At 43.1% G+C, this 27,894-nt stretch overlaps 1 protein-coding gene across 1 annotated transcript; it reads left to right on the forward strand.

Annotated features, from left to right (window-relative positions):
• The first annotated feature begins 4,452 nt into the window (after positions 1-4,452).
• Positions 4,453-27,656, forward strand: NAAA (N-acylethanolamine acid amidase). The gene is made up of 11 exons (XM_007455429.1): positions 4,453-4,702; positions 5,350-5,514; positions 8,214-8,340; positions 11,607-11,697; positions 15,728-15,804; positions 20,604-20,776; positions 20,934-20,996; positions 21,747-21,813; positions 23,127-23,155; positions 26,862-26,970; positions 27,584-27,656. Exons 1-10 carry the CDS (start codon positions 4,503-4,505, stop codon positions 26,935-26,937), a joined length of 1,068 nt encoding a protein of 355 aa, XP_007455491.1. The 5' UTR covers positions 4,453-4,502; the 3' UTR covers positions 26,938-26,970; positions 27,584-27,656.
• Positions 27,657-27,894: the final 238 nt, after the last annotated feature.

The following is a 27,894-nucleotide window of genomic DNA, read 5'->3' on the forward strand; positions in this document are numbered from 1 at the left end:
CAGGCTCCGGACGCGCAGGCTCAGTGGCCATGGCTCACGGGCCCAGCCGCTCCGCGGCATGTTGGATCTTCCCGGACCAGGGCATGAACCCGTGTCCCCTGCATCGGCAGGTGGACTCTCAACCACTGCACCACCAGGGAAGCTCAGAAGCCCCCTTTTGAGTGGAGAACTCAAGAAATGCTGCAACACCAAGGTTCTTAATGACACAGGTGCGCTATGGAAAAACACGGGCATCTAGGATGCCAGCCAAGTCAGACAGACTCACAAGAGTCTGATTTTGAATGCAAAGCTTATGCAATATGTTAACCAATTTGTTTCGCTTCCTCAAACATGTACAAGAGCAGGTAGTTTATTTTTAAATGTCTGTGACAAAAGACTTAGAATTCTTTCAATACATACACATTTTAAAATTCTAATAAGAAAGCATTGTGTTGTAGTTTAAATGTCAGCAAGTTTCTCTTCAAGATACATAAAATAATGGTGCTTCTTACAACTTACAATTTTGTAAGTATAATATGCAATATGAAAATAGTGTGGTGTGAATATAGCTGATTGGGTTTTCTTTCCTCTACGTATTAAGCATGTATTAGGGTTCTCCAGAGAAACAGAACCAATAGGAGATATATATATCTCATATATCCTATGTATATGAGGAGATTTTATCATAGGAATTGGTTCAGGAGATTATAGAGGCCGAGAAATCCTGCAATCAGCTGTCTGCAAGCTGGAGAACTGGGGAAGCCAGTGGTGTAATTCAGTCCAAATCTGAAGGCCTGAGAATCAGGAGTGCCAATGGCCCTTTTTTTTTCTTTTTTTTTTTTTTAAATATAAAACACCTCTAGTTCCATTCTTATAGCAGGATCCAATTTTGGTATACCTAGTATTCCTATTATTTAGATAGTAAGATCAGATCCAGGAGTGCTTTAAGAGGGAATTTGGCTAAGGGCTAAAGGAAAATTAAGATGACGTGGGAACCTAATTGTGGAAAGTGTTACAGGAGGGGAAGTATAAAAGGATGACATGAAAACTAAGAATAAATTAGCATACTTCACAACTTACTTTAAGGATAGTTGAATCTTCCTCTTTTAAAAAATTTTAGAAACATTTTACCATTTTAATTGTGATATTTTTAAACATACAGAAAATAATGAAACATATCCATTTCCTAGATTTATTCAATATTAATTTTTACCTTTTTTGGTTTGTTTTAAAGAAATAGAATGTTGAGTATAACTGAAGCCCCACTCAGCCATTTTCTCCCTTTCTCAGGGATATCTACTCTTTTGCAGTTGACACCTATTATTCCTTTAGTTTTTTGTTTTTTGTTTTTTTTTTACTATATTTGTGCATGTATATGTATGTGTGTGTGTGTAATAAAAGTATCATTGAGTATCTTAAAATTTTACATATATAGTATCATTGTATATATCTTTTTGCTGACTATAACTCAACATTAGATTCTGGATAAATGAAGATTCTATCATTTAACTGTTGTAATAGTTTTCCATTAAAGTATCATTAGTATCTTAAAATTTTACATATATAGTATCATTGTATATATCTTTTTGCTGACTATAACTCAACATTAGATTCTGGATAAATGAAGATTCTATCATTTAACTGTTGTAATAGTTTTCCATTATTTATCCATAAATCCACAATTTATCATTACCCTACCGAAGAGCAGTTAGGTTTTTTCACTTTTTTGCCATTTAAAAATCCTGCTATAAATATCCATTTGCAAGTTTTTGTGTGGGCCTGAGTTTTCAACTCCTTTGGGTAAATACCAAAGAGAATGATTGCTAAATCATATGGTAAAAGTATGTTAAGTTTTGTAAGAAATCACCAAACTATCTTCCTGCTAGCTTCCCAGTTCCAAAGCCACACCCACGGTTCTAGGTATTTGGTATCACTCCACTTGCATTACCCAGATCTGTATTAGTTATCTATTGCTGCATAACAAAACACCACAAAATTTAGCGGCTTAAAGCAATGAACATCATTTCACAGTTTCTGTGGGTCAGGAATTTCAGGTGGCTTAGCTGGGGCTAGAGAATCCAACTCCCCAAACGGCTTATTCATACGACCAGTTCCTCTCCAGCTCTTGGTAGAAGGTCTCAGTTCCTCAAGTTAGGGACCTTTTCATAAGACTTCTTTAGTGCCCTCAGAACACGACAGCTGGCTTCCTTCAGGGTGAGCAATCCGAGAGACAATGCAAGGAGTCCAAAATGTCTTTTGTGACCTAATCTTGGAAGTCAGACACCATTACTTCTTTGGCTATATTCTACATGTTAGAAGCAAGTCACTAAATGTAACCCACAGTCAAGAGGAGGGGAATTAGGCTCCACCATTGGAAGGGAAGCGTATTGAAGAATATGTAGATCTATTTTAAAACTACCATACTACTTTTTTTTTTGATTTAATTTATTTGGCTGTGCCGGGCCTTAGTTGTGGCATGCAGGATCTAGTTCCCTGATCAGGGATTGAACCCAGGCCCTCTGCATTGGGAGCGCGGAGACTCAACCACTGGACCACCAGGGAAGTCCCCACACTACTTTTAAACTGAACAAAATGAGATGCCAGCTATAAAAACATTATATCCCATGTTTCTGATAGATCATCTACCTTCCTGCACGCTCCACAGAAGTATTTTTTAAACTGTAGATTCAGTTCCATAAATAAACCATGAAATCAGTGTATAGCATCTCTGAAATCTGCACAGCATAGAAGCAGCAGAAGGGAGAGGGCTCATAGTTTTGTAATTCCAGATCTCCCTTTAATCTTTGTTTTAAACTGTCCTATAACATATGTATAACTTTTTAATAATAGAGGAATAGATTATATGAAATTATATTTAGTTAAGCTTAATTGTGAATAACACCTATTTTACCACACTGTAGATTTGTTCATTCAATACATTTTATCATGGTTGTTTTAAAAATTCTGCATTTGTTTTTAATTTTTATCTTTTTAATATCACTCTTGAAGTGACAGGAAGTCACTTTTTTTTTTTTTCAATGCAAGCACATCTCTTTGAACCCAACTAATCTGTTTGCTCCCTTGGTGATTCTCTCAATGCACCTATGGCTTAAGCAGGCAACTGCTGTTACTCAGGCTTTGCAAATGAGCAAATGAGCCTGGGTCTTAAATTTTACAGAAAGACCAGGAAGAAATGGGAACAGAAGCTTGAAACTTTAGCCCAGTGACATGTAAGCCACAAAACTGGGAAAAGTCAGTGGAATCTAAAATATAACACAAATGAACCTATCTACGAGACAGAACTAGAGAACAGATTTATGGTTGCCAGGAGGAGGGTGCAGGAAGGATGGATTGGGAGTTTGGGATTAGCAGATGCAAACTGTTATATACAGGATGGATAAACAACAAGGTCCTACCGTATAGCACAGGGAACTATATTCAATATCCTGTGATAAACCATAATGGAAAGGAATATAAAAAAGCATATGTATACGTGTATAACTGAATCACTTTGCTGTACAGCATAAATTAACACAGTATAAATCAACTATACTTCAATTTAAAAAATGGGAAAAAATCAGAGGTAGTGATGATGTATTCTAGTTGGGGGAGGGGGCTGAAAAAAGCGAACTTTCCAAGTTTCCCCTACACACTTACTCTACCTACGGACGACCGTGCTAACCATTAAAAAATGTTCCACCCTTATTAAGTCTGGTGATTTTCCTGAGCCTAACACCTTTTGTCTCCCAAACTGGGAACTCGAAAAGGTGAGGCTGCTTCAGGTTAATGATTGTGAAGGTGGAAATTTGGATTCTGACAGTCTGGCTTTGAGGCTAGCTCACCAGCGATGTGACCTCGGGCAAATTACATAACACTCCTCATCAGGAAAACAGGGATGAGTCAGGAGAACGTATCTTCTGGCTTGTCTTGATAGTCAAATGAGACAGAGTGGGCAAAACACTTGGCACATGTTAGCTACCTTTTTAGCTTTTTTAAAGTAACTGAAAAGAAGTGGGGCTGCTGAACTGCAAAAGCTCTCCTTCTTCTTATAAAATCCAGATAAACCTTTGAAGAACTTAAATAAGAGCAAATGAGGCGGGGGTGGGAAGGCCCTTCCTACCGCAATAGGACTCTGCTGTCTCCCTCTTGGCAGCTGAAAACCATTTTCGTAAACGCCCTCCAGGCCGCAGATTACGCTCTCTCGGACCACTTGGGTGGGATGGGGCGGAGACTGGGAGGCCAGAAACTAGCGGCCGCATTTAGCGCCCTCGGGGGACCTGGAGCAGGGCGGCACCCTTGGCCGGGGGCGGGGCGCGGCACGGAGGCACCGGGGCGAGAAGCGCAGATGCTAGACTTGGGGAGGCCGCTCCCCTCACCATTCCGGGTCCCGCGTGACTAGCCGGGCCAAGCGGCGCGCGGGCTCCGCCTCCAGCCCTCCCGGCTCCGCCCAGGCTCCGCCTCCTCCTCGTCCTCCAGCGCTTCCCCAGGGCGCGGGCAGCGGTCCAATTGAGGCCGCCCGAGTTATGAGAGCCGCCGGTCCGAGTGCGCGCAAGGCGCTGGCTCTGCTGCTGCTGGCCGGGGCCGGGGTGTCGGCCGCCGCCTCGTCCTCCGCCCCGCCGCTCTTCAACGTGAGCCTGGACGCGGCCCCCGAGCTGCGCTGGCTGCCAGTGCTGCAGCACTTCGACCGCGACTTCTTGCGCGCCTCTATGGCGCGTATCATCGGGTGAGTGCAGGACAGGGGGAGCGGGCGGGGGTCGGAGAGCGGCAAAGCCCGGACGCTTGCTGCCCAATGTGCGTCACACTGAGATTTGTGACCCTCCCCTCCCTCTCGGACAGCCTTGCCCTCCACCCCATGCCGCTCACCCCGGGCGTCTGGCGTGTGCAGGGGTGACGGGGACCAGAGCTGGCATTTGCTAGTGCCCCAGGCAGCGCCGGGGCTGGGGATGATCCCGCGCAGCTGGTTTGACTTTCAAGTTCGGCGTCTCCAGTGGCACGCCAGTCCACCAGCCATTCTGGATCAGGGTGGCGCGCGGGTTGTCGCCCGGGCTGTCGCCCCGGCGGGCTGCTCAGCTACCGAGTAGGGGACGCCGCCCCGCACCCCTAGCAGGCCTCCTGGGCCCCCAGGCCCACCCCTTTGGGGACCACTCTCGGTCGCCCTACTTCCCTCTCTCGGAGTGTTCTTTTCTCTTCGGGACGCTGCGTTTTGGGTGATGCCGGCTGGACCTGGACTGTGAGCTCTCTCGGTAAGCGAGGCACCTAGAAGTCACCCCTAAGGATGAGAGCTTTAGGTACCCTCTCCCCTAGTACACACACACGCACCCCTCCGAACCTCTGAGCAGATCAGACACTCTCGTGGTTCTTCATTTCTAGGGATACTGTCCCCAAGTGGGTCCTCGCATTGATCCGAAAGGCTGTCTGGGAGCTGGAGCTCTTCCTGCCCCAGCCCTTCACAGACGAGATCCGCGGCCAGTGCGACGCTCTGAACTTCACCCTGGCCGACTGCATCCTCCTTAACCTGGCCTACGAGTCCACCGCGTGAGTGCCCCGCGCTAGCGCGGATTAATTTGAGACTTGACCCGGATTCCTGCCACATCTGAGTGAGAGGAGACATGTTTTCAGTGTAATAAAAGCAGGGTGGTGACCGGGCTGCCCAGAAACCTCCAGTGCTTCCTCTTTGCTTCTCTGGGTAAAACTGAGCAGCAGATTATAAGCTTCGAGAAGGAAAGCAGCTTCTCTGACCTCAACACTGAACTGTTTCTCTACCTGAAGTCCCCTTTTCTCCCTTCGCCAATCCAGGTAGCATCCCACTTTTGAAACTCTGCTCGACATGTACTTTCCCAGGAAGGTCTTGGAATAATCCCACTCAAGTTAATCCAATGACTGCCCAGCCTTATAATGCAGGGGGCTGTCCCAGCATTCATTTGTCACCCTGCATTTAACTTTCCATGTTCATCATGGCTAGCGATCATGATTCCTCTTTCTCAGCCTGTTGCCTCCAGTGCTGGGGTCACAGGCTACACTGTTCTGGCTAGTAGGGGCAAGCCAGTATATGGTACCCGGAGTGGGCATGATCAGCTGTGGCACACACAGGGGAAAGCAATACGGAGTGTGTGGTTGATCCCAGGCAAAGTGCAGGGAGAGCCTCAAGTCTGTTGGCTCAGTAACAGGTCCTGGAATTAAGAGAGATTTGACTTGGTTTCTGTCTTCAGGACTTACTGTTTTGCCACCACACCAGACTCATTAGTAACATCTTGTAGATACTTATAGCTTCTCGCTGCCGAAAGATGTTTACAAAATTTTTTTTCCTGTGGATAATGAAACTTTACTGCCTGCTGCCATCTTCCCAGAACATCTAGGTAGAGTAGGTTAAGAAGCACTGTGACTGCCTTCCTCTTGCGGGAAATGTTTTAAGACACAAGTGCCTTTCAATTGACCTAAGTTAATTTTGCCATTCCTCGTCTCCTACCCCCATCTTTTTCCTATTCTGACATGTGGTTTTCTCAGTGAAAAAATCAATTTATTTTCATTTCCATTTTCCTCTTCCTTTGTTGGAGTCACTGTATTCAAATCAACTAGAGCAAAAGTTCTAGTAAGAAAACATTCTAACTTTTGGATTTGATATTAAGGTATATACTGAATTGCCTGGCAAGAAAAAGCACCATCAGACTCCACTAGCATTAACAAAGGAAATGTTTTGTCCTCATTTCTGGTATAAGGCTTTTGAATCAGATTAAGTAAGATTAGCGACGCTTTATTGAGCCTACTGGGTATGAGGCACTGGAGATTGTATTACCTTTTGTGATGTGGAAACCAAGCCTCAGAGGGGACAATTTGCTGAAAGTCAGATGCATGGTGAGTGGTCAGAGTTGCTGCTAAAAGCACGTGTCCCCACCACAGTGCAGTGCATCCCCCAAAGCAGAGCCTGGCTCCCTAGTTGTTCCCTGTGCTGTGGGCCAGCTCACACCAAAACATTTGGGCATGACATGAAAAAATTGTTGTCTCTCCAATTTTGAAAAATCACCTTTGAGAGTCTACAGACTTTGCTTTAGCTACTTCCAGTGTTTGATCAGTTTGCTTCTTGATGTGAACTTTTGGAAAATCAGACACCTTGGAAAAAATTAAAACGTGACCAAGCTTCCTTTTTTAAACAAACAGGAAAGGAGGTAACATTTGTTCTCTCTTAATTATAAAGACAATATATAATCATAGAAAATTAGTAAATACAGAAAAGTATAAAGAAAATTAACCACAGTCCTGTTACTCAGAAATGACTATCCATCCTTCAGGATATTTCGTGTGTGTGTGTATACATACATATCTTTCCCCTGTCCCAGAATTGGACATGATATATCCAAGTATTTCTTACATAACATTACTTATTCTCAGAGAATATGGACCTTTAGACATCTTAACAGACTTCTTCGTCTTTTCCTCAAAATATCTCTCTCTGGCTGGGAGTTCTTAAAAGATCCTTTTCTCTTATTAGCTCTCTGCAGGGAGCTTTAAGGGGGACAGAAAAAGTGGCAAGCCCCTAAATAGTTCACCCTTTTTCCAAGGAGACAAAGTGAAACAAAATTTGTGGAGCAAAATAGTTAGCTGCCGTGGTGCTTGCTCTGAGAAATCCAGAGGAGAGAGAGATGAGCTTGAGCCAGCCTTGAATGGTGTATTAAATAGACTACATACTGCCAAGCAGAGGACTAAGCAAAGTTCAGTGAACTCGCTGAGCCCAGAATGAGTCCGTTTCACATTTAGATTTAGGATGAAATTCGCATTAAGTATGTTTTCAGTGTCCTGTGTGCTGAGGGCAGAGGTCTAGTAACACTGAACGAACACTGTTGTGTCCAGTTGTCTTTTTCATCTTGAATTATGATGCACAGGGATTATGTAGCATATGTGTCTGTTATAAGGAAGAAAACTGTTTTACTTTGAGGACTTTTTTTTTTAATTATTATTTATTTATTTATTTTGCGGTACGCGGGCCTCTCACTGTTGTGGCCTCTCCCGTTGCGGAGCACAGGCTCCGGACGCGCAGGCTCAGCGGCCATGGCTCACGGGCCCAGCCGCTCCGCGCCATGTGGGATCTTCCCGGACCGGGGCACGAACCAGTGTCCCCTGCATCGGCATGCGGACTCTCAACCACTACGCCACCAGGGAAGCCCGAGGACTTATTTTTAAAATGAAAAACTCATTTCCTTTTTCTTGTTCACTTATGTTGAATTTTTCCCTTTTCCCAGATTCTGCACCAGTATTGTGGCTCAGGACTCCAAAGGCAACATTTATCATGGCCGGAATCTGGATTACTCTTTTGGAAATTTCTTACGCAATTTGACAGTGGATGTGCAGTTCATAAAGAATGGGCAGGTATAGTCCCTACAGTGTAAGGTTCAGAAATCAGAGAGACTTGCTAACCCAAGTTAGCCGTCACTTGGATGGTCTGCAGCTTAACTGTGTTTTCAATTTAAGATACAAAAAACGTCACCCTCCTGGAAAAACAAAACCACAAGAGAGATTTACATCAATTACGCTTGTAGAAACAAGGGTCATTTATTATTATTGAGAATCTACTTACAGAGGTCAATCAGTTTTCCCTAGGGAAATTTCTATGGGTGTATGATCGGTCTCCATTTATGATGCTAAGTCAGCTCTTTCCTTTGCTTTCCCACGTTCAGGCTGCTTCTAGAATAGAGGGGCTGGGTAGTGTAATGTCTAGGAACACCTAATTTTGGGATCTGACAGTCCTGGGTTTGAAGTTTGCTTCTGTCACTTCCTTTGTGAACTTGGGAAATTACTTAAACCCATTTTGCAGATTACAGCCCGGAGAGGTTAATAACTACTTTATGGAGATAGTTATAAAGGTTAAATGAAGTAATCTATGCAAAGCATATGCTTGATAAATAGTGGCCAAATAATAAATAGTCCTTCACTCTAAAAGTATAATTGACCCACACTACTCTTATTTTTTTTTACTCTTATTTTTGATCTTTAAGAAATTATACGTATACATCATTTTATTTTCATCATAGTTCCTTTAAAAGTACAAACTAGTATGTACTATTGTCACATTTCTGTGTAAATATCTAGAGAGATAGCAGTAATCAATGTTCATTGTGTACACAAAGCATGTCATTGCATGAAACAGAATAGAGAATGCAAAAGTCAGATCTTGGCTTCGGCGGGGGGGACACTGTTTAAGGACTTTATTTAGTTTGTTCTTTGCATTTAGGGGTTGAGTCACAAATACTAGAAACTCATTTACGAAATACTCAGATGGTCGTCTGCTTTTACAAACAAAAACTTTCTCATAAAACATTCAAACGGTACAGAAATATTTAAGGTGAAAGTTTCTACTTTCTCAATTTCATTCCTTTACTTCACCACTATTACCAGTTTAATTCGTAGTTGAAGATTTACTTCAAAAATGGTTTTAAGTGGTAGCAATGACAGAATATCCATGAAAATTAATTCTGAAAGGACATCTGCTAAAATGTTAGTAATTATTACTGAATAATAATGGGGACAATAATTATTTTTACTACTTTATGCTTTTCTCCATTATTCTACAATGAGCAAAAATTCTTAAAAATCGACAAAAGGTTAAATGCAATAAAAATAATTTCAACTGTTCCCTCTAGACTCACCCTAACTAACAGGTGTTGCTTCATTTGTTTCTGTTTCTCCTGGAGCTCTCATGGGAAATGGTCTATTGGTGTGGCTTATCTCAGTGTTCAGGCTATTATTACCAAATTTAACAGTTTACACTTGGGTATTGTCTTTCTGCTGAGGGCTCATGGCTAATAAATTGCTTTGCTAAATTAAGAACAGGTTATTCATCCAATAATTAAGCCCTTATTCTTATCTAGTGTTCATAGTTTTAAAAGTATTTTCAGATACAGGACCTCCTTTGATCTTCATGATAGCCCTGCGAGGCAGGCTCAAGTCAACATTTCTATCCTCATTTTTCAGATGAAAGGGCTGAGGCTTACAGAGACTAACTTGCTCCACGTCACAAGAGGAGATGAGGCAGAGGTGGGACAAAACCCAGGCCTTCAGCCTTCAAGTAGCTGTCTCTCCAAAACTCAGATTGTAAATCAGAGTCTCCTGCCCCACCTAGGGCTTTATGTTAACTGACCTGGTACAGACGGTTGGAAAGCACAGACATTTAGAAATACAGTTTTTCAGAGCTACAAGATACAATATCTTACAAATAATATAATTATTTGTAGTTACGTGTTATAAAATATCTTGGAAACTACCAGGGATTTTGATTTTTGTAACTTGAGTTTGCTGGCTCTTCAAGAGTAACACTGATGTGAGGGTTGGTGTGCCATGTGAATGAAGTGACTGTGTGATTACTTTTTCCCCTATAGTTATGTTTTATAAGGGCTTTAGTAGTGAGGTAGACTTATTTCTGTTTTACTGCCATGAATGGAAATGAGGAGAATTCATGGAAGACCCTCATTGAGTCTCGAGGAAGAGATCATTTATGAAATTAAGACCATTGCATTTTCCCCTTGTAATTTAGCCACTTTATTTTACAACCAGACGAGGTAGAAATAAACAATTAAATGAAAAGTTACTGACTTAAAATTCAGCTTTCTAGGAAAAAAGTAAACTAGGCCCATTCATTTCTCAGAATACAAAAGTATTAGTTCATCTTTACTGAACCATGTGAGCTGGGTGTCTGGTATCTGAAATAACTGATAGAGTTTGTTTTTCTCCTCAGGGATATAGTGGTGTCTTGTAATCATTAGAGTTCATTTCCTTCATTTAAAGTGGGAGCAAAGCAAAAAAAAAAGAAAGAAAGAAAAAAAAAGTGGGTGTGATCCCTACAACTCATGGAATAATCATGAGAATTAAATGAAAGATGTATGTAAAAGAATTTTTTAGTATTTAAAATTTAAATGTGATTATTACTGACAGTCTCACTTGTTTCCCCTTACTTCACAGAGCTTGTAAGATGCATGATATTAATCTCTTATAATCGAGTCAACATAAGTTTTTAAATGGAAGCCCATTTGCTACTTCTAGGATGGAGCTTCTTTTTTCTGCGAGGAGCCCTTTGATGAAGCTTATTGATCCCTTCTCAAAATAATGTTTCATAAATACATAAAATTCATGAGATTGCGAAGAAACCAGTTTTGTTGAAATACAACCATTTCAATATTATAATTTTTCTTAACACATTAACTGGTAAAACTTAGCAGTGGGTCTAGAAACTACCATAAATTCAGAGTAGTGATAAGAATGAATGATATTTTAAGATATGTATGTATACCATATCAACATAGGTATGATGCCATTATGTATGTGAAAATACTTGAGTCACAGGCACTGCTATGACTACATGAGTTCTTGCATGCATGCATTACAGAGAGAGTAAAATTTCAGTTAGAGGCTAGTGAAAATAAAGATGTACCTTTTTTTTTTCCATCTGAGGTCACAGATCCACTGACTTCTATCCATGGACCCCCAAAGTTAAATATTCTAGAAGACTATTTCAGAGTTTTTATTCTATTGTGTTGGAACTTGTAAGAAAAAAAAAATCCATGGAATTGTGGGACAAAACAGGTGATTTCAATGTACATTTGGTTGGAGGGTTGAGATGATGCCTTATCTCTTGATTTCAGATTGCTTTCACGGGAACCACCTTTATCGGCTATGTAGGATTATGGACTGGTCAGAGTCCACACAAGTTTACTGTTTCTGGTGATGAACGAGGTAATCAAAACAAACTCCCAAGCACTTTTAGCCCTATCCCTGTTCAGTTTTATCCAGGTACTTCATTCACTCACCCAACAGAACATACGGAACACCTTCCACACTACATGCTTCCATTCTAGTGGGGGTAGGTGGGCAGTGTGCAAGTAAGCAGTGAAGATTATTTCAGCTAGTGATAAATGCTACCAAGAAAGTAAAGCAGGAAGATGTGATAGAGAATGAAGGAGGGCGTGCAGCAGCTACTGCAGGTATAAGGTCAGGGAAGGCCTGACCCACATGATCCGGGTGTGCAGAAGTTTGGGGAGGACCATTCCTGGTGCATTCCAGAAACAAAAGACTGTGTAATGTGGTTACAGGATGGAGTAAGTGGGGAGTGACAGTAGAGACAGACAGGAAGGCTGAGGCCATGGTGCAGGGTCATGAGGGAGTTTGGGTTTTAAGCAAAATGGAAGCCCTAGGAAGAGTTTAGGCCAGGGAGTGAACAGATCTGTTTTACCTTTATATTCTTAACTATCATTGGCTGCTTTGTAGAGACTAGATCATGTTGGGTTAAGATGGAAGCAGAAGACTGTCTGGAAGCTATTGCAGTAATCAGAGGCTATATGGTGGCATTATACAAGTAAAACACTTTAAGGTTTTCTGTGCACTTACTCCTAAGTTTTCTCATTAGACCCTCACAGCAGTCCTATTAGATAGGCTGGGCCGATATTATTAACCGCATCATTATGCAAAGGAGGAAACTAAGGCTTCAAGATAAAAGGACAGCTAGTTGATGGGAGAGATGGTTCTCAAATTGATCTACTGGGTCCTTGCCTGGTTGCCCTATTAAATAACCCCACTGCCATCCCCTAAATCTCAGGGGACACCACTCAGGTTCCCAATGTGTGGGAAACCCTGAGATAAGCCAGCTCTGGTCTCTGTCCTCAGGAATTGCAACTGAATAAAGGAGAAAGACAGGTACATGGAGTCTCTTAAAGTGTAGTGTTGGTCATCTGATGAACCCCTGATCAACTTGTTTCCTTTGATGTATTCTTATCTTTTTACATAGGCTGGACCAGGAAGATGCTGGTTAAGGATATATCAGTGTCCAAGGGACTCAGTTCTTTATCCTCATGTATTTCTTCATCATTTTCTCAAATGTCAGCTATGAGTGAGACTAATTCTCCACCATGGTACCCAAACCACAGCATGACAGTTACTGAAGTTTTACAGAGAATGACTGTAAACATGTGTAAACAAAAGGGGCTTTGTTTCCATCATTTTGTGACTCAAATTATTTAACTGATAGTTATGGTATGAGCAGTTTAAAAGTAACTGAGTTATTCTTTTACATACACATTTAATTAAATACTGTCAAATTTCTTTAAAAAAAGTTTTTAAACCTTAAGCTAATGAAAACTAGTTATATCTTTAGTCTGCGAAGACCGAGTTAAAATGCCTGAACGATAAAATAACATCTCTTCATTAACAGCGATAATTAAGATCTTCAGTTAAGTTTCTGGATATTATGGAGAGGGCCAACAGTGCCTTTAGTATATGAAAAAGGATAAGAAAAGGAGGAGGACTAACAAATGGCATAGAGTGTGGGAGACCTAACCACCTGCGGATAAAGTCTCAGACCCCAGAGCCAGGCTGCCTGGGTTTATACCTTGGTGCTGTCACTTGCTAGCTGGTGATCATGACCAAGGTGCTTAACCCTTCTGTGCTTCAGTTTCTTCATCTGAAAAACAGAGACGATAATACCCACTGTAGGATGAAATGAGTTCATGTATGTAAGGTATCTAGAGCAATGCCTGACACAGAGCAAGGGCCATGGACGTATTTGTCACTGTTGTCACATCTCTGGGCTGGCCCTCTTCTGAGCCCCAGATTGAAATGTCCAGCTACCTGCTCAGCATCTCCACGTTGATGTCTCCCAGGCATCCCAAACTTAACATGTTCAAGCACATCTCTTGCTCTTTTCTTTTCCCCTTTTCCTGCCCTTAGGAACCTCCTCCACCCAAAGTTATACCTCTCCTAATTTTCCATGTCTCAGGGAATGGCACTTCTCCTCAACCAATTGCTACCAGGAGAATTCTTTGACCCCTCGGTCCCTAAGTTTTGTCATCTCTACCACCAAAACGAGACTCTCCCCTGTCCGTTCTCTCCACCTTCCCTGCTAGGCTGTCACACCTGTGTTGCTGCCTAGCTGTCCATCTGATCTCCCCACTACTGTTCTCGCTCTCCTGTACTTTCTCCACCCCGCAGCTGCATGATCAGGTTGTCCCCTTGCTTAAAACCTACCATGACTTTGCCATTTCTTCTTCTTTTTAAAAAAAAAAAAAAATTATTTATTTATTGGCTGCGTAGTGGAGGCACACGGGATCTTTTGTTGCAGCGCGTGGGCTCTTGGCTGTGGTACGTGGGCTCCTCTCTAGTTGTGATGCACGGGCTCCAGAGCCCACGGGCTCAGTAGTTGCAGCGCATGGGCTTAGTTGCCCCACGGCGTGTGGGATCTTAGTTCCCCGACCAGGGATCAAACTGGTGTCCCCCGCATGGCAAGGCGGATTCTCAACCACTGGACCACCAGGGAAGTCCCTGACTTTCCATTTCACGTGACAAATCCAGAGCCCTGACTCTGACCTCAGAACTCTCCGTGATCACCTCCAGCACCTCATTTTATGCTTTTCCTTCTCCCTCCACCTGGACCTCACTGGCATTCTTTCTTTTCTTGACAGCTGCCAAGCTTGTCCCTGCCTTAGGCTTGACACCTATGCCTTCTGTCTGGAATGCTCTGCCCGCCTTAGCTAGATGTCCACAACTCAGAGGGGCTATCCTTACTCTCAGCGGAGTCCTCTCCTGTCACTCATGATTACATTCTTGTTTTACTTTATTATGGTTATCAAAACCTTGTTATTTAATGGTACACTAGTTTCTTCTGGTTACTGTTAAATTCCAAGGGTCTGGACCAAGTCTGGATATGGTGGCTAGTAGATGCTTATTCCTTGAATGAAAATTTTTCTTTGGAAATAAATCCCCTACAGATAATTTTAAAGATGTTAAAAAGCATTAAAAAAAAATAGGGGCTTCCCTGGAGGCGCAGTGGTTGAGAGTCCGCCTGCTGATGCAGGGGACACGGGTTTGTGCCCTGGTCCGGGAAGATCCCACATGCCGTGGAGCGGCTAGGCCCGTGAGCCATGGCTGCTGGGCCTGCGCGTCCGGAGCCTGTGCTCCGCAACGGGAGAGGCCACAACAGTGAGAGGCCCGTGAACCGCAAAAAAATAATAATAATAAATGAGCCCATATCTTAAAGTTCTGAAATATATATGTGCTCTACAGTCTTCCAAATACTGTGTTTTTTTAATAAATTTATTTTTATTTATCTTTGGCTGCTTTGGGTCTTTGTTGCTGCGCCCGGGCTTTCTCTAGTTGTGGCGAGCGGGGGCTACTCTTCATTGCAGTGCACAGGCTTCTCATTGTGGTGTCTTCTCTTGTTGCAGAGCACAGGCTCTAGGCGCACAGGCTTCAGCAGTTGTAGTTCACGGGTTCTAGCGCAGGCTCAGTAGTTGTGGCGCACAGGCTTAGTTGCTCCGCTGCAGGTGGGATTTTCCCAGACCAGGACTCAAACCTGTGTCCCCTGCATTGGCAGGCGGATTCTTAACCACTGCGCCACCAGGGAAGCCCTTCCAAATACTATTGAGTCACTTTTCTTATTAGCTACATAATTTCATTTTGCATGAAGTAATATAATAGAATGATTTCCTTTAACATCATTGTTTCCAGGTAAAAGACTATACACACACACACACACACACATATGAAATACATATATACATACATATACACTCACACATATACATGTACATGTTTATATGTTGCCATAAAATTTGGGCTTCATCTTTGAAAATTGGTTGCTAATAAAATCACTCTTCATCCACCACCCTTTCTTCACATCAACTTGTGCTACGGGAAAGAAACAAGATTTAGGAATTTTGAAACGTGGCTCTGGGGCAGCAACTCGAGCATATACTTATTGTTCTATCCTTGGCAGATAAAGGCTGGTGGTGGGAGAATATGATTGCTGCCCTTTTTCAGAGACACTCACCGGTCAGCTGGCTTATCCGCACTGTGAGTATTTTTACTGTCGAGCCCACCTCACCCTAATGTCATGTTCTAAACTGTGTTCATGTTGTGATGCTGTGTCATTTAACAATGTTGTTTCTAATGTAAGAAGCTCCTGACAAGAATAAGCATTTAAAGGTTTACAAAATGCCTATCACCTTTTTTGATAATAAGTACTAAAGATAAAGCGGGACACTAGTTAAAGTGTTAAGGACAGATTTTTATCAATAGTATAATATTGCAATAGGGAAAAGTGTCCAGCGTGAATGGAACTTAACTTCTGCTTGACTGAGTATTTTAAAGGGAGAATGAGGGAATGGGGAGGGGGTGAGGGGAGCACAGTAGAGTCAGAGAAGTGAAAAATTAGCAAAAGTAGAAAGGAGGGAGTTCTCCATGTGAAGTAAGTCAGCCTCCTACCCTCCCGCAGAGACTGCGACATAGGGGCCCTGTCTTCAGGTATTAGCTGTAAATTCTCTGGGAAGCCTTGAGTTTTTTTCAGGCAGGCACTATAAGGGGGCTACAGTCATCGTAAGAACGTGGCCTTGAGCTGTCAGAAGCTGTGATAGTGTTTGTCCAAGTCTTTATAGGCTGAGGTTAAGGCATAGTTGAGAAGAGGGCTCCAGGAGCCTGGATAGAGTTCGGTCAAGAAGAGAATCTTTGTCACAGGCTAGAGTTTTCCACAGTAGCTAACTGAGATAAAAGACAGATATGTCTTTCTGCAGATAGAGATGTGCCCTCCTTTTAGAATCTCCAATTGCAGATATCTTAATCTCCATTTGCAAGTATCTGGATTAGCAAAACAAATGCATTAGAAGGTAGCTCTACACACAACAAAAGGAACATCAGCTTTAGGTTCGCTATCAGTCAGCAGGGTTCCAGGCCACATATAACTTGTAATCTGACCACAGGAAGCACATTTTCAGGAGCACATCTCTGGTGAAAGGATCTGGCCCTGCCTGGGTTTAGCCTTTTTGGCCCTTCCTTGTCCTGCTCTAAATGATCAAGCCCCTGTGGACTTGAAATTCTCCTAAACTTTTTTTCTTATATACATTTTTTTATTTATTTACTTTTGGCTGTGTTGGGTCTTCGTTGCTGCGTACGGGCTTTCTCTAGTTGCGATGAGCGGGGGGCTACTCTTCGTTGCGGTGCATGGACTTCTCATCATGGTGGCTTTTCTTGTTGCGGAGCACGGGCTCTAGGCGCATGGGCTTCAGTAGTTGCAGCACACAGGCTCAGTAGTTGTGGCTCGTGGGCTCTAGAGCGCAGGCTCAGTAGTTGTGGTGCAGAGGCTTAGTTGCTCCGCGGCATGTGGGATCTTCCTGGACCAGGGCTCGAACCTTTGTCCCCTGCATTGGCAGGCAGATTCTCAACCACTGTGCCACCAGGGAAGCCCTCTCCTAAACATTTTACTTAAATATTCCCTAAAGATTTTGACAAACTATGCATCTTTCACATATTTTTCTTTTTTTTTTTTGCGGTACGCGGGCCTCTCACTGTTGTGGCCTCTCCCATTGCAGAGCACAGGCTCCAGATGCACAGGCTCAGTGGCCATGGCTCACGGGCCCAGCCGCTCTGCGGCATGTGGGATCTTCCTGGACCGGGGCACAAACCCGTGTCCCCTGCATCGGCAGGCGGACTCTCAACCACTGTGCCACCACGGAAGCCCATCTTTTCACAATTTTAAAGATGACTTCTAAAGTATTTCATCATAAGATTAAAAAGCTGCAGAAATCCAGTGTATTGTACATGTTGACATTTAAAAATAAAACTATAATTTAAAATCTATCCAGGGGAGGGACTTCCCTGGTGGTCCAGTGGTTAAGGCTCTGTGCTCCCAATGCAAGGGGTCTGGCTTCAATCCCTGGTCAGGGAACTAGATCCCACAACCAAAGATCCCACGTGCCACAGTAAGATCTGGTGCAGCCACACAAATCAATCAATCAATCAGTCTATCCAGGGGAATCTAAACACCAGTGATTTAAAAAAAAATTTAGATATAATTTACATACAATGAAATGCACAGATATTAAGGGTTTAATTCAGTGTGTTTTGACAGTTTTACACACTCATTTATCCATCCATGTAACCACCAACAAAACAAGATATAGAATGTATCAACTGAAAAAAAATGCACAATATGAGAGCTGTGAATTAAGTTTTATTTGGGGCAAAATGAGGGCTATATCTTGGGAGACAGCATTTCACATAGCTCTGAGAAACTGCTTCAGAGAGGTAGGGGGAGAGGTCAGTGTTATGTATGATTTTAGTGAAGAGGGTATGTGTAGTCAGGCACACACTTTGGCTGAGGCACACTGCTGGTCACGAGGAGCAGATGTCGCCATTAATGATTTTAGTGCTTTTCTAGGTATGAGGAGATGCAAGAACTGGGCTCATAAAATCTTCTCCTGAAAATATCTAACTATCTGAAGACCTGTTCTGCCAGTTTTTCCCAGAGCACAGAGTTCTTTATTCCTGATCTCCACTCTGAACTCCTTTCAGGATGTGTTGAAGGTCAGCGACTGCAGTGGCTAGTGACCTAATCCTTGCAGAGGCAGATGGCGAGTGACCATGCTTAGTTGGCCGACATTTCCAAATGTCCCTGGAAATTTCCCTAGTGCTCCTTTCCGGTCAATTTCTAACCTCCTCCGACACCCAACCTCCCCCCAGTCACCACTCTGACTTCTATCACTATAGCAAGTTTTGCCTGTTCTAGAATTCATATACGTGAAATCATAGTATATGGACTTTTTTTCTTCCACTCAGCATAATGTTTTTCAGATTCATCCTTGCTTGTACCACTAGCTCATTCCTTTTTTTTATTGAAGAAGATATAGTTGTATCAGTATACCACAATTTATCCATTTTATTGTTGATAGGCATTGGGTTGTTTCCAGTTTGGGGCTATTGTGCATAAGGTGCTGTAGAAATTCTTGTACAAGTCTTTTTGTAAACATCTATCCATTTCAGTTGGTTATGAAGTACTTAAGAGTGGAATTGTTGGGTCTTAAGGTAGACATGTATTTCATTGTGGTAATGCCATACAAGTCACATGCCATACGACTCATCTGTCTAAAGTTTTTAGTGTACTTACAGAGTTGTGCAGCCATCGCTACAATCAGTTTTAGAACATCTTCATTTCCCTAAAGAGAAACTCTGTACTCATTAGCAGTCACTGCCCATTTCCTCCATTCCCTGAGATAGATAAGGTACCTGTCTCCCCCTGAGTGTGCCACTTGGGTGAATGAAATCAGGCACCACTGCCATCAGTATTTCTTACTGATGTTCTTTTGCATTGTTCTCATAGAATTCTGTTAGAGGCGATGAAGTCTTAGATAGTAGTTGGGGGATGCTATAGGTGACATAATCCAAAAACTATTCCATCACTCCTATTGCCTCACTTATAATTTTGCTGAGTTTAGAACAAACCAACTCAAGTCTAACTACCCCACCCTAACAGTGATATGTATAAGGCACGGAACAGTCCACAGAGCTTGACGTGGTTACGGGTTTATGGTGCTGAACGATGGCACCTCTGCAGACACCAATATTTTGGATCGTTCTTTTGCTTGACCCTCTCCCCGCCCTTGACACTGTGCTTTGGCACTATTCAGGATGGGTGAGCAGGATGGCTGTACTTTCCAAAAGTGGTGGAAGAGTGTTGGTGAAGGTATAGGTGGGAGGGGCTGGCCCTCTATCCAGGACCTTCTCGAGCAGATGAGCTTGAGGAAGGAGCACACGTGGAAGCTGAATATTTGCTCTCAGTCTTTTTATTTTTTTTTTGCGGTACGCGGGCCTCTCACTGTTGTGGCCTCTCCCGTTGCGGAGCACAGGCTCCGGACGCGCAGGCTCAGCGGCCATGGCTCACGGGCCCAGCCGCTCCGCGGCATGTGGGATCTTCCCGGACCGGGGCACGAACCCGTGTCCCCTGCATCGGCAGGTGGACTCTCAACCACTGCGCCACCAGGAAAGCCCTCAGTCTTTTTTTTTTTTTTTTGAAGCTGAATATTTGGAAAGTGATCCCCTTAACCATCCATGCTGCAGACCTATGGAAGTGTTGATGAAGCCCAGTTCTGCTCAATGTTCTAATGTAGCATGCTGTCTTTCATCTCGAGCCCTTTGCCAGTCTATTCCATTGAGCTACAACTCTCTTCCCCACGCCCACTCCCAACCCCACAACCACTGTTTTCTCTGGTCTGACTTCTTTTTGTCTCTCTGACCTCAGCTCATGCGATAGCTCCCTGAGGGACCTTCTCAATGGCCTGGGTAAGGATGGGTCGCCTGCTGTGACTTCCACAGCATCTCCTTCTCCTGTGTTGACACTTACCACATTGTGTCACTATTGCCTGTTGACTTGACTTTCATCTTTGGAAGTCTGGGGAGAGCAAGGACTGGGTCCATCATATTCACGGCTCTGTTCCCACAGTAGCACAGGGCCTGGCACCTAACAGGCATTCAGGAAATATCTGCTAAAAGAACAAATGAATGAAGAAACATGGGGAGATCTTTGCGAGGGTGATCTGCCTTGAAATCATGCAGCCTGTGTTTGGTGAGCCGGGTCTCTCACCAAAGAGAACTTGTCAAAGTTCTCTTTTGTGAGAAAAACCCTGCCGCTGTTGGCTTTCCATCGAGGCTTCTTCCATCTCAGGAGCCCTGATGACAAGAGAATGCGGTCAGAGCAGTTCAAGATTATAGCCATGGCTTAATAGAGCAGGAGAATGTGCTTTGGACCAGCTGTCCATCAGTTGGTGTGGATAACTGCCACGTATGATGATGCTAATGCAGGTTTGTTTTTTTATTTTGTTCAGACCCTGAGTGAATCAGAAAACTTTGAAGCAGCTGTTTACGAATTGGCCAAGACTCCCCTTATTGCTGATGTTTATTACATTGTTGGTGGCACATTCCCCCGGGAGGGAGTGGTCATCACAAGGAACAGAGATGGCCCAGCAGACATATGGCCTCTAGATCCTTTAAATGGAGCGTGAGTAGAATTAAAGGCTCTGGTCATTTTGTATCAGTAATCTTTTTTTTTTTCTTTAATTGGTGAAACTAGAGGTATTTTTTTATTTTTCTATACTTTTTCTTTAGCTATGTCCCAAATGACCTTGGCTAAGACAAGATGATGTGCTGTGTTGCAGGTGGTTCCTAGTTGAGACAAATTATGACCATTGGAAGCCAGTGCCTAAGAGAGATGACCGAAGGTAGTCTGTAAACACTTTCTGGTTTGCAGTGTTTTCTTGCTGTCAGGAGAATGTGCCCCTCTTGCTACCAGAACTGGAGAGGACTATAGGTGCTGTCCCCTCCCAGAAAATGTACCTTAGCCCTTGGCCCGGATGGGAGAGTGTGGTATGTGGTGGAGAGCATGGCAAGGAGCTTCTTGGCAGATGGCTGGGTGTTGGGAAGACAAGGTTGGTTCTGACCTCAGGGTCAGGAGTTCTAGATTCCGCTACTAGCTCTGCTGATGACTCACTGGGTGGCCTCTTGGGCCTCTGTTCACCTATCTGTAAAAGGAAAGGATGGAACAAGGTTCATGGTTTTCTATGTAAGACTTTTTGGGAAGGAAAACATTTCCCTGCACTTAAATAAATAAACTTTTGGGGAGCTTTAATTTCCCTTCTAATTTTGAAAATTCTATAATTATAAGTCAGTGCGTCCCCAAAAGGCAAGTAGTTATATATTTTTCCTTGGCTTTACTGACCCGTGTGTTTGGTGGCAACTGTTCAATTCACAGAAAACATTTTCATCATCCTGGCTTCCTTGAGCAGACGGGGTTGAATTAATTCCACCATGGTGGTTTGAGACAAGGTAGCAAACATGCATGGGGGCCAGAATCTGTTTGGGGGAAAGGGAGATAATGAGGCTAGGCCTTGCATTGAGCCTCCCAAAATGAGAGCTTGTGGGATTCCGAGTTTGCTGAAATACCAAGTGACCTTTGACCATTGTCCTTACAGAACACCTGCCATCAAAGCTCTTAATGCCACGGGCCAGGCAAACCTCAGCCCGGAGACGCTCTTTCAGGTAACTTGTGTCACGATGTCCAGCTTTTACCCAGGACGTTTGGTGTCTTTCTCAATAGTGATTTAAAAAAAAAAAAATTCTTCTGAAATCAAGCAATATTAAAGTAGAAGTTTTTCCTGGTTGAAAACATTTAAAAGGAAAACATTTTCTGAACTTGTAACCATTTAGGTTAAAGTATCATCTTCACCTGAGTTTTTCTGCATGTTAAAAAAAAAAGCATAGTTGTAACGTGTTCATGTTTAAAAGAAAAAAAAGGTTTCAAAAGTTTAACTGTCACCCCGAGATACACCAAAGTGTTCAGTGGTTATTCCTATTGATATTCTGCGCATATTTCTCCTACCTTTTAATAGTCTTTTATTTATTATTATTATTTTACTGAGGTATAGTTGGTGTACAACGTTACATAAATTTCAGGTGTACAACATAGTGATTTATAATTTTTAAAGGTTATATTCCATTTATAATTATTAAAAGATATTGGCTGTATTTCCTTTGTTGTACCATATAATATATTTGTAGCTAATTTTATACATAGTAGTTTTGGTTTTGGTTTTGGTTTTTTTCGGCTACGTTGGGTCTTTGTTGCTGTGCACGGGCTTTCTGTAGTTGCGGCGAGCGGGGGCTACTCTTCGTGTGGTGTGCGGGCTTCTCATTGCAGTGGCTTCTCTTGTTGCAGAGCACAGGCTCTAGGGCACATGGGCTTCAGTAGTTGTGGCACACAGGCTCAGTAGTTGTGGCTCACAGGCTCTAGAGCGCAGGCTTAGTAGTTGTGGCGCGTGGGCTTAGTTGCTCTGTGGCATGTGGGATCTTCCCGGACCAGGGCTCAAACCCGTGTCCCGTGCAGTGGCAGGCAGATTCTTAACCACTGCACCACCAGGGAAGTCCCTATATGTAGTAGTTTGTATCTCTTAATCCCATACCCCTAATTTGCCCCTCCCCTCCTCTTTCTCTCCCACTAGTTTGTTCTCTATATCTGTGAGTCTGTTTGCTATATACATTCATTTGTATTGTTTTTTAGATTCCACATATAAGTGAAAGCATACAGCATCTGTCTTTCTGTCTGACTTACTTCACTAAGCATATTGCCCTCCAAGTCCATCCATGTTGTGTAAATGGCAAAATTTCATTCTTTTTTGTGGCTGAGTAATATTCCATTGTATATATACACCACATCTTCTTTATCCATTCATCTGTTGATGGACACTTAGGTTGCTTCTATATCTTGGCTATTATGAATAGTGCTGCTATGAACATTGAGGTGCATGAACCTTTTCAAATTTCTAATCATTTTTAATATGATTTCTCCTATGCAGGTTTTGTCAGTGTTTCCGGTTTATAACAAGTAAGTGACGTGTTAAGCACGTCTGTTCATACATCACCCTGGCACAGTAGACTCTCTCCTGCACTCTTTGGCTCAGCAGGGATCTGAGGGCTCCCACAGAGCAGGTTTTCTAGGTGCTGTGGAGCCAGCCTTGACAAAAAAGACTCTTTTGCTCTCCTGGGACCAGCATTCTACTGTCAGGGAGGGACAGATAAACAAATGTAGCAAAAGTCAGGTGAGGAGTCGAGAAAAACAAAGGAGGATAGAGTGATCTGGAAGGAGGAGGGCATGACATGCTCATCCTAAATCTGTCTGCTAGCTGGGGACCACCTTCGCTGTTTGGGAGCTCCCTAATTTCACTGTTAGTACTAAGCTTTAGATACCTTTGGCTTTCCTTTATCTTCCCGGGGAGTTTCTGCTACCCCCGTGCTCATTTCACAGCTGATTCAGTGCCTAAGTTAATGTTTCTCTTTTAGCCTGTGCCCTTGATAGTAGCATTCTGTGAGCAATGGCTTCTCGGGTCTACAGCCTGGGATTTTACCCACCTCCTTTTTTTTGAGGTGAACCGCTGGGCCGGGCTGCCACTGCCACTGCCACAGGAAGCGGTTAGTTAAACTTGAGATGCAGACCCCACCAAACTTGTACAGGAAGCTCTGAAGGTCCGCCGTCACCATCACAGCACGGCTGAATAGGCCAAGAGCCCGCACTTCGTGGCCTCGTACCCCTCAAGGTGTTGCCTGATTGCCTTCTCTGTGCCCACGACCAGCTCAGTGAGGTAGGGCCTAAAATAGAAGAGGTAGCAAGTCATCACAGAGTCTTATCTCCTTCTCTTACCTCCAAAAATTCCAAAACCCAGCATTTCCTACTTTCTCATCATCCTTACTTCTTTCTTCAAGGCAAGAATATCAAAAATGGTATTCTTCAAGAAATAGCCTAATATGGATAAAACTTGTAAAGGGATTTTTAGTTTCAAATACCCAATTGATTTTTTTCTTTGAAATGATCCTCTTTCACACAAATATAAAACAGTATTTTTCCTGACGGCCTCTAGATTACCTTTTGTATATTTGGGTGCTCTAAGATTCCTTAGGTACAATGACATTTTCAAAACTGGTGTTACTCTGTTCACTTTGTACTGTAATAGGAATATATCTCTTTGAAATTTTTTTAAGTATGTCCAGATAAAAAGATAATTGCTAAAAAATTAATTCCATAAACGATATTCTAACAGCTAAAACAATCTTCTACAGAAAAGCAAATCAGTATTTTCCCACTCTAACAAATGAGCTAGTTGGGTCACAAATGATACCTAGCACTATGCTAGTGGACTAGTTCTTTGAGGGCAGAGAGAGCAAAAACAAAAGACTCTCCTGATTTGTAGCATTTATTGATTTCCTTGGTGTAAATACTCACCCTGGCCTATTTCAAGCTTACAGTTGGCTCATAAACTTCCTGCATATTTAACCATTGACTCTCACCAGCCTGTAGGAGTTAGCTCCAACTCACCATTACCCTTTCCAGATGGGCACAATTTTGCCTTTTTAATAGTCATTTAAAAAATAGTTAGGGCTTCTCTGGTGGCGCAGTGGTTGAGAGTCCGCCTGCCGATGCAGGGGACACGGGTTCGTGCCCCGGTCCGGGAAGATCCCACATGCCGCGGAGCGGCTGGGCCCGTGAGCCATGGCCGCTGAGCCTGCACGTCCGGAGCCTGTGCTCCGCAACGGGAGAGGCCACAACAGTGAGAGGCCCGCATACCGCAAAAAAAAAAAAAAAGTTAACCTATTTTTGTGTTCTTATAGTTTTTTAAATAGTTATATAAATGATAAATATTTCATTTAAAGGTTAATAGTATAATCAAATAGTTTTTTTAATATTTATTTTAATAAAGCATTTTCCATGCTGTGAACAGCCCTTATAATTTTAAGTAGCTGCATCATAACTGATTGAATGTAGTATAATTGGATTAAACATTCTCCAGTTGTTAGTTTTTCCTCTATTAAAACTCTGAAATAAATATATTTGTACATTTCCCCCCTGTTTTTGTATTATTTTCTTTGGCTGAAATCACAGAAGTAGGATTACTGAGTTAAAGGCTATGAATGTTTAAATGGCAAATGTTTTGTCGAAATAGAATTGTCAGAAGTTATAAACGGTTTACCAAGATGCATTTTTCTTTATTGTATAATTGAAAACCCAACAGGATTTACATTTAAATGATTATCACCAGTGAACCAGAAATAACACAGATCCCTGACTCTCAGCCCTTTTACATGTAATGATTACCATCAGCTACGTCTGTTCAGTGTGTGAAGTTAATATTTAGAAATGTCTGAACAGAAGCAAGGATCTCTATGCTGCCCCCTTGTGCTGTGCTACAAAATTACAGTCCCCTGCAGTGGAGCTCCGTCCTCTGCTGTGGCTATAAGCAGAGACAATATTAAAACAGTGATGGAGAACAGAATTATGACTAAAGGGCTTCCCTGGTGGAGCAGTGGTTAAGAATCTGCCTGCCAATGCAAGGGACACGGGTTTGAGCCCTCGTCCAGGAAGATCCCACATGCCACGGAGCAACTAAACCCCTGCACCACAACTACTGAGCCTGCACTCTAGAGCCTGTGAGCCACAACTACTGAAGCCCGCACTCCTAGAGCCCATGCTTCACAACAAGAGAAGCCACCGCAATGAGAAGCTGGCAACAAAGAGTAGCCCACGCTCGCCGCAACTACAGAAAGCCCGCCCCCAGCAATAAAGACCCAACGCAGCCAAAAATAATAATTTTTTTTTTAAAATTTAAAAAAGAATTATGACTAAAGTAAATAAGCAGCTGAGGTCCTGTTCAGGGAAACTTCGTTCCCCTTGACAAGCTTTGCATGTTCTCATAGTGCTGTCTTCAGCCCAGTGTTTGATTCAGCTGTGGGGTGCCAGTGCCTATTCCTAAACTGCCCCGCTCCCAGTGCTTTGAGCAGGCATCCCAGCTGGTGTCTGGGGCAAAAGGTAGTCAAAGGGAGTGAAGGGTAGGAGCCTCAGTGTGTATGTGCATGCGTATGTGCATGTGCACAAGTTATTTGTGTCTCTTGCTCTGCAGAATGTTGAGTAAGTGACATTGTACTTTTCATCCTTAGATCTGGACCAGTGGACCCCCTGTCTTGATCCCTGAGCTTCCGGGGCCCCACTCTGGCCTTCCTCTGACTTTCCCATGATATAAGGAATCCACTCAGAGTCTGGCCCAAGTACCCAGAACCCTGGAATTCTCATCCTGAACAGCGCCCAAGCCATTTCCAGGGCCTGTGTGGTCCACTTCCCTGGGTGGTGTTCTCCTGATGGCAGTGTGCAGCCTTCATGGACGTCCTGTGCCTGGTGGTGGCCAAGGGATGGCTGTTTGCTGGGGGTGGTGCATGAAGCCTAGATGAGCATCCACATATGTGCCATTTGTGGGGTAGGCAGAGCAGGGCTGCAGGCCAAGGCCAGCTCTCCCTCATTGCCACAGTGTGGAACTCTGGGGAGTTTGAGAATTTTGAACTTGGCCTTCCACAGTGTTGTCAAAATAGGAAAGAACACTTTATATGGTTGCTTGAATTATAACTTTTAAATAGCCTGACATATGTGGGTCTCTATTTGTATTCTTGTCCTGGGTCCCAAGTGTTAGGAAAAGAGCTTGGGATTTTTCTTCTCCTCTTTGGAATATTAGAGAAAATGATGTATATGTTAAAATTCCTCTCATTTTCAGCTACACGGTTTATACTACAGTAATGAGTGCTGCCAGCCCAGACAAGTACATGACTAGAATCCGAAACCCGAGTTAAAAGCAGAAGAGCGAATTCACCTATGCTATGAAGGTTTGCTAAAGTTTTTTTGGGGGGGGAGGGCAGCGGTTAGGGATGGGGGAAGGAGGACATAGGCTGGTATTTCTCCTAGAAGAGAGTAGCATCCTTAACATTTATACATACATATTTTCTGACAGGCATTGAGTGTATGGTTGTTATTTGTGTCATGTTTATGTCAGTCTTAAGTATTTATTTTGAATTGTTCGTATGAAAGCTAGTCTTCTGGTGCTCAGTGCGCTTTGCCCCTGATGAAAACCTGCTTTCAGGGCAAAGCGTTACCTCTTCACTTACGCAGAGGGGGCAGATATCTGGTAAGACTTATGTATCTCCAAAGTCACAGTGAGGCAGGCCCAGCTCCTTTGCAGGATCAGACAGACACTGAAGGACCCAGGACACTCAAAATTTATTTCAGGCATCAGTGAGGCCATAGGTGAGAGGAAAGACATGAGGAAAAAAGCAGGAGTCCCTTCTGCTGTCCCTGAAATCAAATCATCTTGGCAGCCACCTATTGACAGGCCACCTTTTCCTATTGCAGGGATCTCCTGGAGTTTATAAACCTAGCCTGATGTTTTGTTCATGTTTAAAATCAGTGTTTAAATTAAGCGCATTTTTTTTTTCCTTACAGATGATCTTTTTAAATGAAATTTTTGAAGAGCTGCACTTTAAAAAATAAAGTGAAAAGATTATATTTTATGACCCATACAGGCTCTTTCCTCATTAAACTTTTCAACCTTGTGAAGTGGGGGCAGGAGGATGAGTTTGGAGCGTGTTGTGGTAAAGTGGGGTGATAGCTGTCCTCATTCACCTTCCTTCAGGGCTTGCCTTGGCCATCTCTTAGCTTCTTCTGTTCTGGCTTTAACAACTCAAAGATAATCGGTCTCAGGGCGAGCCATATCCTCGGGCTTTATTCCCAGCTTCTCACCATTACTTAACAGC

The sequence above is a fragment of the Lipotes vexillifer genome, unplaced genomic scaffold (assembly GCF_000442215.2).
Source record: "Lipotes vexillifer unplaced genomic scaffold, Lipotes_vexillifer_v1.1 scaffold749, whole genome shotgun sequence".
Taxonomy (NCBI): Eukaryota; Metazoa; Chordata; class Mammalia; order Artiodactyla; family Lipotidae; genus Lipotes; species Lipotes vexillifer.

Coding starts and splice junctions, on each gene's coding strand:
- NAAA (XM_007455429.1), top strand. CDS start 4,503: ATGAGAGCCGCCGGTCCGAGTGCGCGCAAGGCGCTGGCTCTGCTGCTG. Junction 20,997..21,746: donor CCTAAGAGAGATGACCGAAG/GTAGTCTGTAAA, acceptor TTGTCCTTACAG/AACACCTGCCATCAAAGCTC. Junction 21,814..23,126: donor GCCCGGAGACGCTCTTTCAG/GTAACTTGTGTC, acceptor TCTCCTATGCAG/GTTTTGTCAGTGTTTCCGGT.